The sequence below is a fragment of the Oryctolagus cuniculus genome, chromosome 14, assembly GCF_051225735.1.
Source record: "Oryctolagus cuniculus isolate XC-2025 breed Fujian yellow rabbit chromosome 14, ASM5122573v1, whole genome shotgun sequence".
NCBI classification, from domain to species: Eukaryota; Metazoa; Chordata; class Mammalia; order Lagomorpha; family Leporidae; genus Oryctolagus; species Oryctolagus cuniculus.
The window spans coordinates 43,049,978-43,066,163 of NC_142880.1; the positions used below are offsets into that span (position 1 = coordinate 43,049,978).

The following is a 16,186-nucleotide window of genomic DNA, read 5'->3' on the forward strand; positions in this document are numbered from 1 at the left end:
TGAAGGAAACATAAAGTACTTCTCAGACAATCAAAACTGAGAGACAGTTCATCATCACCAGTTCAGCCTTAGAAGAAATCCTGAAGGGAATCCTCCATTAGAGGTAACTGTCATGAAAACACATGACAATATGAAATTCACTAATGGAGCATATACATGAAAGACAAAGTGACCATGACAGAAATCTACCAAAACAACAAAGGTAAACAATAATAGAGGGAGAATGAAACAGAAAATAAAAAACAGCCAGTAAACAAACAACAAAACCACAGGAGTCAGGTCTTATCAATATTAACCTCGGAGGCAAATGGATTAATTTCCCCAGCCAAAAGATATAAGATGGCTGAATGTCTTTAAAAAAAAAAGAAAGAAAGAAAAAGAAAAACCTAAGAAATAAATCCCATTCATAACTAGAAAAAATTAAATATTTAGGAATAAATTTAACCAAAAAGGTAAAAGATCTCTAATGAAAAGTTTAAAATACTGAGGAAAGCAATCACCAAGCACCCAAGGACACAAAATTGCAAAGATATCCCTTGTTCAAAGATTGGAAGAATCAGTATCACTAAAATGTTCATACTACCTAAAGCAATCTACAGAGTCAATGCAATTCCTACGAAAATATCAATGATATTTTTTATAGAATTAGGGGGGGAAATCCTAGAATACATTTGGAACCACAAAAGGCCCAGAATAGCCAAAGCAATCCTGAGTGGGAAAAAAACCAAGCTGGAAGTATCACAATGCTTATATAAAAACATACTACAGGCCAGCGCCGCGGCTCACTAGGCTAATCCTCCGCCTGCGGCTCCAGCACACCGGGTTCTAGTTCCAGTCGGGCACCAGATTCAGTCCCGGTTGCCCCTCTTCCAGGCCAGCTCTCTGCTGTGGCCCGGGAGTGCAGTGGAGGATGGCCCAAGTCCTTGGGCCCTGCACCCCATGGGAGACCAGGAGAAACACCTGGCTCCTGGCTTCAGATCAGCGCGGTACGCTGGCCGCGGCGGCCATTGGAGGGTGAACCAACGGTAAAGGAAGACCTTTCTCTCTGTCTCTCTCTCTCTCACTGTCCATTCTGCCTGTCAAAAAAAAAAAAAAAAAAAAACTAAAAATAAAAATAAAAAAAAGATACTACAAAGCTATAGTAACTAAAACAGCTTGGTACTGGCATAAAAACTGACACATAGATCAGTGGAACAGAATAGAGACCACAATAATTAATCCTTGTATGTATAGCAACTGATTTTTGACAAAAGCACCAAGAATACACATTGGAAAAATGATAGTCTTTCTAATAAATGGTGCTGGCAAACTTGGTTATATACATATAGAAAAATAAAACTAGATCCCTACCTCTCACCATATATAAAAATCAACTCAAGATGAATCAGAGACTTAAATGTAAGACCTAAAACTATAAGGGCCAGCACTTTGGCATAGTAGGCTAAGCCTCTGCCTGTGGTGTCAGCTTCCCATATGGACACCAGTTCATGTCCCGGCTGCTCCTCTTCTGATCCAGCTCTCTGCCTATGGCCTGAGAAAGCAGTGGAAGATGGCCCAAGTGCTTGGGCCCTGCACCCATACGGGAGACCCAGAGGAAACTCTTGGCTCCTGGCTTCAGATCAGCCCAGCTGTGGCCATTGCAGCCATCTGAGGAGTAACCAGAGGATGAAAGACCTTTCTCTCTATGTCTCTCTGAGTGTGTATCTCTTTCTCTCTAACTCTGCCTCTCAAATAAATTTTTAAAAAGACCTAAACTATAATTTCCAGAAGTAACCATGAGAAACACTTCACAACACTGGTGTAGGAGATGATTTCTTGGAGAAGATTCCCCAAAGAGGGGTAGTTCTATATGATAATGAAAGCAAAATTAGACAAATGAGATTATATAAAACTCAGAAGCTTCTACACAGCAAAGGAAATGATCAACATTGTGAAAAGATATCTGATGTAATGGGAGATAATATTTGCAAGCTACTTATCCAACAAACAGTTAATCCAGAATATGTAAGGAACTCAAAAACTCATTAACTGAAAAACAACCAATCCAGTTAAGAAATGGGCAGAGGACCTGAATAGACAGTTCTCAAAAGAAATGTGGCCAACAAATATATGGGGGGAAATGCTCAACAGTACTAGTCATCAGGGAAATCACCTCACCCCTGTTGGAATGGCTATCATCAAAAAAACTGAAAGTAACAAATCTTGGTAAGGATGTGGAGAAAAGGGAACTTTTACACACTGCTGGTGGAAACAGAACTGCCATATGACCCAGCAATCCTACTACTGGCTATATACCCAAAAGCCATGAAATCACTGTATTAAACAGATACCTGCTCCACTGCATTTACTGCCGCACTGTTCACAACAGCCGAAATATAGAATCAACCAAGGAGTTCAGCACCAGATATATAGATAAAGGAAATGTGGTATGTATGTACGTGTATGTATATATATACACATATACATGCATGTATGTATGTGTATATACATATATGTATGTGTGCATATATACATATGTGTATATACACATGTATGTGCATGTGTGTATGCGTATATACGTATGTATGTGTATATGCACATAGGTATGCATAGGTATGTGTATATATACACATATATGTGTACGTATGTGTATGTGTGTGTATATACACACAAACAATAGAATATTATTCAGTTATAAAAAAGAATGAAATTCTACCATTTGCATCAAAATTGTTGCAACTGGAAAACACCATGTTGAGTTAAATAAGCAGGACACAGAAATACAATGTTCTCCCCTTTTATGGGGGAACTAAAACTTTAAAAAAAAGCAAAAAATACATTCCCGTGTATATCAGTTTTGCTGAAAATACACTATTCTTTCAAACTTTGTCAAATTGCTAAGAACTGTATACTACTATGGTTCTTTAATAATCTGTGACTATTTAAAAATATACTACATAAGAGTGAAATTGACATCTTTTCATTTGATATTGTTTATAGTCCTTGCCTATGATCCTGCTGAACTATGTATGGTCTTTTTATTTTTTATTTGTTGAACTCTTTATTTATTGAAGCATGAACTTTTGACTATGATACAAATTAAAAATATGCTATCTCAAAGATATAAAAATAACAAGACAAAAAGAAAAATAAAGTGAATATATGCATAATGGAATGCTATTCAGCCAGAGAAAGAATGAAATGCCTGGGGCCAGAGCTATGGCTCAGTGAGTTAAGCTATAGCCTGCAATGTCAGGATCCCATTTGGGCACCAGTTTGAGTCCCAACTGCTCCACATCTGCACCAGCTCCCTGCTAAAGAGCCTGGGAAAGCAGCAGAGGATGGCCCCAGTGCTTGGGCCCCCACCACCCATGTTAGAAACCCATAAGAAGTTCTTGCTCCTGACTTTGGCCTGGCCAAGCCCAGGTTATTATAGCCATTTCAGGAGTGAACCAGCAATTGGAAGATTTCTTGGTCTTCTCTGTCTCTCTACAACTCTGCCTTTCAGATACATAAATAAATCTTTTTAAAAAATGAAATTCTGTCATTTGCAGCAAAAATGGATGGAACTGGAGGACATGATGTTTAGTGAAATAAGCCAGAAATACAAAGACAAATATCACATTTTTCCCTTAAATGTAGGATCTTGAAAAAATGTCTGAACACAAAATGTTTATTACTAGAGGCTGGGATGGATATAGGGAATAGAAGGAGTTTGGATAATGGATAAAATCAGCATTTTGCTATTTTAAAAAATTTACCACAATTACTTAGTTCCTTTAATTTCTTCTAATTAATAGACAATATAGAAATTATCAAAGAATATTCAGGAAAATGGAGAATTTTATCTTTTGTGTAAAACCAGTATTAAGAATGTGTATGTCATTCATAACTAATTACCACTTAACCCACTTTTTCTTAAGGTGAGGTAAGTCTTCTCTGGGTCAAGAGATCAGCTCATTGTTTACCTCAGTAGTCCAAGAAACAGTTAGAGTCTGTGAACAGAAGCAATAAAATGTTGATTCTGAACCATTCATTCATTCATGAATTTAGCATGATTCCACCTGTACAGAAACATAACACAGTACTTTCTGGGTGGTGGAATCATAAAACTAAAATGGACAAGGGCAGGCAACCAGCTGATTGCCTGACGCTGACAACTTCTCAACTCTATCCCCTCTAACAACTCTCTCTGGGCTGTAAATACTTCTAGTTTGATGCTTTTGGAGCCTTGCTTCTTCCTAACCACTCCCCCCACCCCCCCAAAGAAAAACCTGCATTATTCAAGGCATATAAAACTAGTATTTTGTAGTTGCAACATTAATGGAATGGTCTTAGCCTCAACATGGACAGACAATAATAGAAGCTTATTTTATAAGTCACAAACTCTAAATATGCAATAGCTAGCAGTACAGAAGCATTTTTCAAAAATCTCTGTGAAAATGACATATTCTAGGAAAACCACGTACATACAGTGTCGCTCCCCCATTCGCGGAGGAACGACACCGGACCCTGCGCTGTTCTTTTTGCCCGGCCCTTCCCGGGTTAGCTGACCCCCCCCCCCTCCGGCCTCCGCGGAGGGGTCGGCAGCTAACCCAGGATGGCCTCGTTCCTCCGCGAGTGAGGGAACAGCAGCAAACCCGGCAAGGGCCGGACAAAAAGAACAGCGCAGGGTCCGGTGTCGTTCCTCCGCAAATGGGGGAGCGACAATACAGTTTCCTTGTAGTATATTAAAAATGTGGTAATCAAGCCTGGCCATACAGAAAAGAAACACACACACACACACACACACACACGCACACACATATCTATTTTGGTGATTTGAAAATGTCCTGAGTCTCCCTCCAGAGATTCTAGTTTCGTAGGATGGGGATGTGACCCAATACTCTGTATCTGAAAAAAAAACTGTCATTGATGAGTACTTTTTCAAAGCTAGAATTGAGGCTTCTTGTTCTTTATTCTATTTAATGGGTAGATAATTTAATTGTGAAATGTTTTTAGTAATGCATTCAACCATATATCAGTATAATTTTGTTGTAAATACCCCCCTTCTTCATACCTTCATACTTTACCAAGTTTAAACCATTTTGCAAACTTAAATCATTTTAATTTCTATAAAGACATTAACAAAAGTTAAGAGATACTCAAACAGAAATTAAAGTACAGAGATCAGCACTGTGGTACAGTGGGTTAAGCCACCACTAGCAGTACCAGCATATAGGTGCAAGTTCCAGTCCCAGCTGCTCCACTTCTGATCCAGTTCCCTGCTGATGTACCTGGGAAAGCGTGAAAGATGACCCAAGTCCTTGGGCCTTTGCACCCAAGTGGGAGACCCTGGCTCCTGGCTTAGGACTGGCCAGTCCTAGTCACTGTGGCACTTGGGGAGTGAACCAGTGGATGGAAGATCTTTCTTTGTCTGTCCTTCTCTAACATTGCCTTTCAATTAAATAAAGAAATCTTTATAAAAAAGAAAAGTATATAACATAATAATATACAATAAACAGCTCTTTTAGTTATAAAGTTTTAAAGCAAAATAATCCTCAAAAAATTATGAAACTGAGAATAACAAATTTGACCAGCCAGGTCAAAAAAATTCTTCCACATCAATTATCTAATAACCCTTATATTGTAGTATTTATTTAGTAAGATATATAAGTATACAAAGGATTAACTATAATTTAATTATAATTAACATATCCTAGGATATGTTACCTTAATAAAATAATATACCTGATTATTAATTGAAGAGATTTTCATCTGGACTATGATTTCCAAGTACAAACTTAAAGTTAATATTATGACTACTAAATCTCATAAAAATGCTTTATATGTAATTCTAATAAATTATCTTTAAATTAATATTCTAAGACAGTTGTTCCCAAATTTGATGTGAATGAGCACCTTTTAGAAATGTCATGACTTGCCAATGTGAGTAAATTAAATTTTAGTTATTTGGTCCTGAGACCCAATTTGGTAGGATTATTGACTCATGTGGGCTGGCAATTACCTGGAAATCACAATTCCACTATAATTAGAAGAGTGCTGAAGACATCTGCAAGGGCGATCAGGATTGGGAAGTCCCAGTGCAGTCAAAGATTCTCCATTAACATTGGCATAAAAATGCAATTATACCACCACTGCAGAGAACTGGCACATGAGCTCAAGAGTACTATAGGATCTGCTGTCTTTTTTAACTATGCAAAAGAAAGATTCAATCATACCTCAAGAATAGGACTCCAATCAAGGACAGAAGAACTCATGAAAACCATGCCATTTCTTGAGACAGTAGCAGGAGAGGCATTGTCAATGTTGTGAGGTTCGAAAACAATCTTGCAGTTGGGAGCCATGGGAATCCGATCACCATTGGCAAGGGTTAGGGTTTTGTTATCATCCAAGACAGAATTCAGATTTTCAATCCAGATGGCATCTACTGGACCATCAAGAACTATCCAGATATGTTCTCCTAGAATACCCAACCAAAGGAGAAGGGAAGAGACATGTGCTAGATGCATATGTATATAACTATAAAGCACAAACTACTATAGTTTGATGTAATTTCATTAATTTTTAATTAAACTCTGATCTAAATGGTTACTTTATTTTGGCACATAGGATTTTGTAAGTTTTTTACATAGCAGCTGTATGAGGCCCATAATCAAATAAAAAAGTCATTTGTATATTAGACAAAAATTCATTGAACACATTCTATGTATTGGAACTACTGCAGATTCTGGGTATGTCATGGTAAATAAGACAAGGTTCTGCCTTCACAGAGCTTACATTCAAAATGGCAGAAATGGCAATCAAACAAGTAAACAAAGAAATATGTAAGATAAGAAAAATGAAGCAGGATAAGGGGATGGACCACTATCTTGGATAGTGGTCAAGGAAATATTCCAGGAGGGAAATGAAGTGACAGAAAACCTAGAAGTAGAAATTTTCCCAGAAGTAAAAGCATAAGGTCCACATAGCAGGTATAAGCCCAGGTTAACGCAGCAGACTGAATGTTTGCATCCCTCTAAAACTATCATACTGAAATCCTAACTCCCATGTAGATGGGATTAGAATGTAGAATGCGGGGCCCATTGGAAGTGATTAAGTTACCAATTGGTGCCCTCATAAGTGGAATTAGTGCATCTCTCTCTCTCTCTCTATGTGTGTGTGTGTGTGTGTGTGTGTAATAGATTCCCCTGTCCCAATAGATTCCCCTGTCCCTCCTACCATATGAGGACATAACAGAAGAATTATCAGTCTACAGTCCAGAAGAACGCCATCCCCAGAACCCCACCTGACAGATTAAATATTGGTTATTCAAATATCACTCTTTCTATGGTACTGTGTTATAGCAATATAAACTAAAAGAGATGACCATGTTCTGGAAACAGTAAGAAGCTGAGCCCACTTGGCATGAACAGGAGAAGGGGAAGAGGTATATGAGTGTAACAGAAAAGACAGACAAAATTAGAGAATCTTTTATGGTTTGCATGTGTTAGTGCCCAGTAGACATCCAATAGAGTTGTTGAATTAGGAGATCCAGGGAGACGTCAGGGGTAGAGATTAGAATGCAGAAGTCATAAACTTAGAGTAAGAAAGGTTTCAAGGAGGAAACTGATCAACTCTTGCAGAAACCACCAAGAGCAGGAATAGACTGATAGCTGGTGATCTGTAATTGGTAAGTTGGAGGTCCCAAGTGTCCTCAACAAAGTAGTCTCAAAAAGAACTGGGCACAAAACTTGACAAGAATCCATTTAAGAAGATATTTTCAGAAATATAAATCAGTAAACAACACAGAATGTTCAACAATATTATTATAAATTTACTTGTTCAACTTAATAGTCATCAACACCATGACCAAGTTTATAGCTCTGAGTTTTCTTTGCTATACATAACCATTGTGGAATAGTCTACTTCAAATAAAATGCTTTGAAAGTCTTAGGCCGGCGCCGCAGCTCACTAGGCTAATCCTCCGCCTAGCGGCGCCAGCACACCAGGTTCTAGTCCCGGTCGGGGCGCCGGATTCTGTCCCGGTTGCCCCTCTTCCAGGCCAGCCCTCTGCTGTGGCCAGGGAGTGCAGTGGAGGATGGCCCAGGTGCTTGGGCCCTGCACCCCATGGGAGACCAGGAAAAGCACCTGGCTCCCGGCTCCTGCCATCGGATCAGCGCGGTGCGCCGGCCGCAGCGCACCGGCCGCGGCGGCCATTGGAGGGTGAACCAACGGCAAAGGAAGACCTTTCTCTCTGTCTCTCTCTCTCACTGTCCACTCTGCCTGTCAAAAAAATAAAAAAAAAAAGTCTTAATTAAACTCATTCAACTGGCAATTCAAGTAAAATGGTAATCTAAGCACCAGCGTTACTTTGAAAGAAAGAGCACATCTCCTTTTTTATGCCAGAAGGAAAAAAACTTTCTCTGAGCTCCAGTTCTTGGCAGTAATATGTCGTTATTGTCTCCTTGTTTACACTGGAACAAATCAAAAACAAATTTGTATTTCTTTCCAGCAAAATATCAAGAATTCCTATGAAGGTTTCAATTTCCCTTTTGACAGCTGGCATTAGGTTCATCATGTTCCTTGAACATTTTTAATCACAACACTGTTGCCCAAAGTCTAGACCCAGGAAGTAAGCCTGAACCTCTCCTCCTCCTCCTGTGCCCTTCTTTCCCCAAGTGATTATATTCAAAGTGCCATTACTGTACTCACTCAGGAGTGAGAAAACACAATGAGAGGACAGCTGATACCACCTCCTCCATCTGAGTTCATATTATGAATGTTGGGTTCAACATAAAGAGCCCAGACACAATCACTAACCCTTAATTAGTTTGCTCAAACCACCAAACACCCGTGTCCATCTAAACAGAATGACTTTTTACTTGAGCATAGACTTCATTTTTCATATGCACAATTTTCTCTCCAAAAAAAATCCCATTTTCTCCTGTGACTTTATAGGATAATCCATTTTTTAAACAGGATGTACTTAAATAAGAGTAACATTTTTAAAATATTCAGTGGAAATCATACTGCAAAATCAATTTATTTAATACTATCAAATTTCTATACCAACTTTTCCATCCATTTTATTCTAAGATGTCACAAGGATGAAGAAATATTTTTTACAAAAAATTAGGTTTTAAGGACATTAATCAATAATTTCATTATTTCAACATTCACAAGTATCATGCTGATTTATGACTTCTTTATCTTGGCTAGGATATTACATGGAGAATACAGTTCTAATTCTATCCAGTCACCAGTGATTTATTTAGAAATACATGTTAAAAATAATACTTGTAATTCATCTTCTACCTTTCTTAGCCTTCAGTGTTTTCCTCCAAAGAGTAGAAAATATTCCATCAGTCCAGTCATTTGTGGCCACGTCAAGCCGACCAAACATCTGTGGGGCAGTAATTGCCTTGGGATTCATTCTCATTTCCCGGTGTGGTTTTCCACAATCTATCCAAGTAAATGTAAATTTTAAACATCTCAGATGTGGACTGTACCATCATTAGGCAATATTGCACTAATCTGTGGTATACTGTCAGCAGGTACTCAAAACATGAAAAATGAAAAATTACATTGACAATATATATCTTAAGGCATTCCAAGTTATCATAATTGTCTCATTATACTTTATTGACTAAAGCACTTTTTTCATCTTCTATAAAAGGAAATTGTATATCCCTTAGGGGAAAAAAGGACACCACGTTGCAATTTATCAAGGTACTAACACAATTTGGAAGTTCGCTAAATTTGACAGCTCAAAAATATCTTTGGTTTATGGTGTACTAGATTAAATCTTGTGCCTAAGATATCACCTAGAAGATACCTCATTCTCTCCACTATCAGATTTGATTTGCTGATATGTGTTCTTGCTCACCTTAGAAAAGATAAACTAAATGAATTTAGCATGAATCAAGGACTTGCTTTTGTGGCCAACCTGAAGAAATGTATTTCAATCTTATTTCAATCTTTCAAACCCTAAAACAACCCTTAAATGAGCAAGGAATTTGCACATAGGAGACTACGGGCCGGCGCCGCGGCTCACTAGGCTAATCCTCCGCCTAGCGGCGCCGGCACACCGGGTTCTAGTCCCAGTCGGGGCGCCGGATTCTGTCCCGGTTGCCCCTCTTCCAGGCCAGCCCTCTGCTGTGGCCAGGGAGTGCAGTGGAGGATGGCCCAGGTGCTTGGGCCCTGCACCCCATGGGAGACCAGGATAAGCACCTGGCTCCTGGCTCCTGCCATCGGATCAGCGCGGTGCGCCGGCCGCAGCGCGCCGGCCGCGGCGGCCATTGGAGGGTGAACCAACGGCAAAGGAAGACCTTTCTCTCTGTCTCTCTCTCTCACTGTCCACTCTGCCTGTCAAAAAAAAAAAAAAAAAAAAAAAAAAAAAAAAAAAAAAAAAAAAACCATAGGAGACTACGATTATTCAGCAGATGAACAAAGAATAATATTTAAAGTATGAAATAATAAAAATCAATGCTAAAAGACATTCTGTGTGAAAGATTAACAAAAACAAGCCCTCCTGTTCACATGCACACATTAAAAGAGATGGCTCATTAAAAGCCTTTGTGATAGTTAATTTTAAGCATCCACTTGTCTGTTCTTGGGGTGCCCAGATTAAACATTGCTTTTAGGTGTGTCTATCGGGGTGTTTCTGATGAAATTCACATCTGAATCTGTGGACCCAGAAAAGTAGGTAGTCCTTCCAGTTTGACTAAGCATCATCCTAACTATCTGGGAACCCAGTGGAGCAAAAGCCAGGGGAAGGAGGAAGTTGTTCATTTTCCTCCTGCCTGTCTTTTTGAGCTGAAAGATTTTCTCTCATCTCTAGCCCTCAGAGGAGGATTTCCATTATCAGCAGTCCTGGTTCTTGGGCCCTATGACTCAGGTTGAATTACACCACCAGCTCCCCTAGGCCTCCAGCTTGCAGATGGCAGATCAGAGGACATCTTGGCCTTCGTAACTGTGAGAGCCAATTGCTCAACAAAATAAATCTCCACATTTATCACTTTCATTTAAGATACCAGAACATTTTTATAGGAGCACTCTAAGAAAAGAATGCTTCGCTCCCCCAATGTTAGCTGAACCAGTTTCTCTTGATTCTCTCCCTAGACACTTCTGGACTCTGACCTGATCACTCTGCCTCCATGGTCTTTGCTCTAGCATAGACATAATTTTCTTGCTCTTGCCTCTTTATGGACTTGAGAAAAATCTCCTGTCCCCCAGTCTCCTGTAGCCACCAGGTGGTCTTCTACTCGTAGGAGAGATTGTGTCACTCCCTAGCTCAATATTTTCCTGTCACCTACAGAATAAAACGTAGGTATTTGGTGTGACTTAAAAAACTCCTCATGCCATGCCTACTCTCCTAATTTGGATTCCCCAGAAAACACAGCCTAAGACAGGGCTTGGATGCTGAGATTGTGGAACAGGGGACAGAGAAAGTAAAACAGTGAAAAGAAAAAGAAAATTAATAAATGATAGGTCACAGATGTGATGTCCTACCTCCAGCTGAGCCATTTCTTGGAATCAAAATCTTAAGACTAAAAAGCTGGGAGACTGCAACCTAGCATGAGAATCAAGGGGAGCTGTCCAACACATCCGCATCCATAGCAGGGGAGGGCCAAAGAAGTGTGCCACTTTGCATCAACAGAATCTGCTATACTCATACCTCCATATTCAGTCTCACCTCCTCCACTCACCTCATACAAACACAAACACAAACTTCCTTTTATTCAGGCCTCTCAGAGTATATCCAGTCCCTATGATTTGCATGGCCTCTTTATTCTGCTAAGATGCCTTTTATTCAACTGCTACTCAATGCTCAAGCCTTGGGTGAAGTAACATCTGCTTCAAGAGCCTTTCTATACATTCCTCAGAGAAGTTTCTGATTACCTATGCCTCTCCTCACATCATGATTGTTCAAGCCTTCCTCATAGCAATTCCACATTGAGTTATAAGTATCCATGACTGTTTTGCCTGCTATCCTGAAAATTCCATACAGACATGGCCATTTTTTTTTCATAGATTCTATTATGGAATCTAGTAGAACATGAAAAGACAGAATATTAAAGATATTTGATGAACAAATACTTCATGAATCAGGGAAAAAATAATACACATGGGTCTTGCATTTCTTTTATTGAAGTTCAATCCAATTATCTCCTCAATCTTTTGGATAAAATTTTCATCAAGAAACATTGAGTTGCTTAAGATAGCAAAGGTGTTAAAAACCTGAGCAGGTTAATAAACAGGAAACAGCCTAATGATTAATTCACGCTTGTGAGGAATTTCTCCAACATTATGTATGTTAAATAACACATACATTATGAATAATGTATCTAAATTGCTTAATATTTAGTACTCATTTTGCTTATCCTTGTAGCAGGTGCACTTGTAGTTCACTGCTAATAGAAGGCAGGCTCATAAATGCAACAATAATATTATTGAGCATAATTTGAGAGGGAAAATACAACCGTTTTTAAACAATATAATCCCCATACAGAATCTTTACAGCTTATATTAAAAACCACATGATCAGTCCTGCAGATGTGAGTTCTCAGTTTTAGTGGAGGAAGGTACTGGCTAAGAGCAGAGTCTACCTCAATCTGATGTACAGAATTCACTTCCCCCAATAACTGAGGAAGCAGAGACTAAAGCCAGTATGTTCAGGTCCCTGGAGTTAATACTGGCAACATCCAGCTCCTACCAACTGTGTTCCTGTATTGCACCAATGTCAGTGCATCCAAGCTTCATGTGCTGACTGGCATCTCTCCACTATGAGATTATGGATGTTGCAATCCAACAGCCAATGTTCTATGAAATTTAGGAACTCAGCTCTGCCATGGGTAAGGGTTGCTGGTATTCTAAGGAAGAGAGGCATCAAGATCTGACAAGAACCACAAAATATAAACACAATCATAAATGTAGCAGTGACCATTATCCTCTGACATCCTAGGATGAAGAACTCAGATATAAGACAGAGAAATCTGAATATAAAATGCATTTATTTAACTTTACCAGAAAAAAATATCTGATTTCATGTGGGAGATTGTTTTATGATTAGTATTGTTCTTATCTCATAGAATTGAGGCTTTAAGATGGCAATTATTTCATATTTATTCGGAGCTAGAATACTGTATTTTCTATTTATTGGTATGTAGCACAGTATATATGGAAACTGAATTTTTTATTAGTGGGCTCTGATCTTAACTCAGTCTCATCACTTGCTTTCTTAGTGACCTTGGGCATTTTTTAATTTAGACCTTGGTTTTTGTACAAAATGGGGATAATAATAGCCACATCTCAAGATCATTAAGAAAACTGAATGACAGCATTGTTATACATATAGCACAACTGCATAAAGCCACTTAAAAATGTTTTTCTCTCTGGCATATTAATGCAATTTATTATTTCTAAAATAGACCCATGAAGAAGTAAAGTAAAAATGAAAAATAAAAAAGAAGCAAAGCATCATTCCCTCCTACAAAAATATATTCATAGATTTGCCATAAAGTCCCTCTTGGGCATTCAAGTGTGTTACAAGTATTTAAATGCACTGCCCGGGGCAATGAAATCAGCTTCCCTGTACCTGTCATGGCCTTCATCAAGGTGTGGATGCAGGTGGTTTTTCCTGCTCCACTAGGCCCCAGGGTCATCATTCCATGCCTCACTCTCTGTGTCTCGAACAGCTGGATGACTTTCAGTTTCCAAGGAGGATGGTTAACTAAGCCAGCTTCTTCAACCTGAAAGCATAACAAACCCTCACATTGGACCACATCAACAATGATCCGGACATACTATTGTGCTAAAAACATGTATAGACGGGGTGTAGGAGGGGCAGGGGAATAAGACATTATTGTTTAACAGGTTCAAAAATTCAGTTTGGAAAGATGAAAAAATTCTGAAAGTGGACAATGATAACAATTCACAAATGTGAATATCCTTAATGTCACTGAACTATATACCTTGAAATATTTAAAATAGTAAACTTGATGTTATATATTTACCACAATAAAAATACTGTAATATATATATACATATACATATGCACATTTTTACATACATATACAAAAAGCATGCTGAACATAATAAAAATGTCATTCCAGGGACAGACAGCCTATCTCTTAAGATGTGGGTTAAGATATCTGTGTTTGGGCCGGTGATGTGGCGTAGCAGGTATCACCTGCAGAACCGGCATCCCGTATGGGTGCCAGTTCAAGTCCTGGCTGCTCCACTTCTGATCCAGCTCTCTGCTGTGGCCCGGGAGGGCAGCAGAGGATGACTCAAGTCCTTGGGACGCTGCACCTGCATGGGGGACCTGGAAGAAGCTCCTGTCTCCTGGCTTCAGATTGGCACAGCTCCAGCCATTGAGCCAATTGGGGAGTGAACCAGCAAATGGAAGACCTCTCTCTCTCCCTCTCTCCTCGCTCCATGTAACTCTGACTTTCAAATAAATAAATTAATTTTAAAAAGAAAAACAAAGATATCTGTGTTCCACATTGGAGTACCTGGGTTCAATTTCCAGCTCTAGCTCTTTATCCCAGCTACCTCCTAATGTAGACCCTGGGAAAGCAGCAGTGATAACTCAAGTGACTGGGTTCCTGACACCCACGCAGGAAAACTGGATTGAGTTCTGGCTCCCAATTTCCACCAAGTCCAGTCCTGGTTGCAGGCATTCAAAGAGTAAGCCAGAAAAGAGGAGTGTTTGCAATCTCGCTCGATGTCTCAGTCTCTCTCAAATACATGATTATTTAAATGCAATTACAAATTAAGAATAAACAAGTGTTTTTACTTTTGAGAATTGAGCACATTTATATTAATGTTTTATTGAATATATGTCAGGCAAAATTCAAGAATAAAGACTCAAATGGCAAAATATATCTTACATTTTTAAAAGATGATACTTATAACTGAAAAAAAATTATGGCATGTTAGATTGGTTAAAATTCAAGCTATCTTTATAAAATCACTGCATAATTTTAATCTATCTAATACACATATGGAAGCTACTATGCATAAAATTAGTACTATTAATATCTTCATTTTACAGATGAGAAAACTGAGGCACAGAATGACTAAGCAAATTTATCCAAATGCCCAATTTATAAAGTTATAGAATTAGGGGGCCAGGGTTGTAGTGTAGTGGGTTAAGCCAATGCTTATGATTTCAGTGGCCCAGATCAGAGTGCTGGTTCAAGACTTGGCTGCTCAACTTCCAATCTAGCTTCCTACTAATGCACCTAGGTAAACATCAGAAGATGGCCCAAGTACCTGGGCCCCTGCTACCCAGGTGGGAGATTATGATGGAATTCTAGGCTCCTGGCTTTGACCTGGCTGGTCCTGGCCACTGTGGCCATTCGCAGAATGAACCACAGATGGAAGATCTCTCTCATTTTGTCTTCCTCTATCACTGACTTTCATATAAATAAAATAAATCTTTAAAAAATGTTAGTGGAATTGGGTTTTTTTCCCCAAGAAGTTGAGTTTCACTGTCCATGAACTTAACCATTATGCTGTACTTGAACTCAATGTCAAAAGCAATTTAAATTTTACTTAAATAACTTTGATAATAATCATGCATCATTTTATGCTATGTATGTGCTCTTCAGATTTTTTTTTTTTTTTGGAATCAGACATTATTTAATGATGGGTAGGATCTCATACAAACCTCAACATCCATGAAATCTAAACCAAACATCTGTGGTTTAAAACAAACTTTGAATTACCCTCCTAGAATTTTTATGCTTCAGGAAATGAACTTTCACATTTTTTAATATTTTTGCTGTTCAGATGAACTTTTGGTCAATCTTGTACTTTCCATCATTGCTGGGTCATCTCTCTGTTTACTTCCCCACAATACCATAAGGTCCTTGAGGAAATCAGCACAGAATCATTGGAAGCATGAGCTTGGGAGTCTTTTCCAGGTTTGAATCCTGATGCCTTCACTCAGCATGATGTGTTCCAGATTCCTCCATTTTGTTGCAAATGACTGGATTTCGTTGTTTCTTACTGCGGTATAGTATTCTAAAGAGTACATATCCCATAATTTCTTTATCCAGTCTACCGTTGATGGGCATTTAGGTTGGTTCCAGGTCTTAGCTATTGTGAATTGAGCTGCAATAAACATTAGGCTGCAGACCGCCTTTTTGTTTGCCAATTTAAATTCCTTTGGGTAAATTCCAAGGAGTGGGATGGCTGGGTTGAATGGTAGGGTTAT

General features: G+C 38.8%; 1 protein-coding gene across 3 annotated transcripts in view; it reads right to left on the reverse strand.

Moving 5' to 3' along the window:
* The window catches only part of DNAH5 (dynein axonemal heavy chain 5), a 319,159-nt gene that overhangs the window by 116,439 nt on the left and 186,534 nt on the right, over positions 1-16,186 (reverse strand). For all 3 annotated transcript variants that reach the window (XM_051853566.3, XM_089312625.1, XM_089312626.1), the window contains exons 41-43: positions 13,559-13,712; positions 9,277-9,423; positions 6,201-6,442 (exon numbers count right to left, since the gene is read on the reverse strand). In XM_051853566.3, coding sequence (XP_051709526.3) covers positions 6,201-6,442; positions 9,277-9,423; positions 13,559-13,712 — 543 coding nt within the window. The remainder of the gene's footprint in view (positions 1-6,200; positions 6,443-9,276; positions 9,424-13,558; positions 13,713-16,186) is intronic.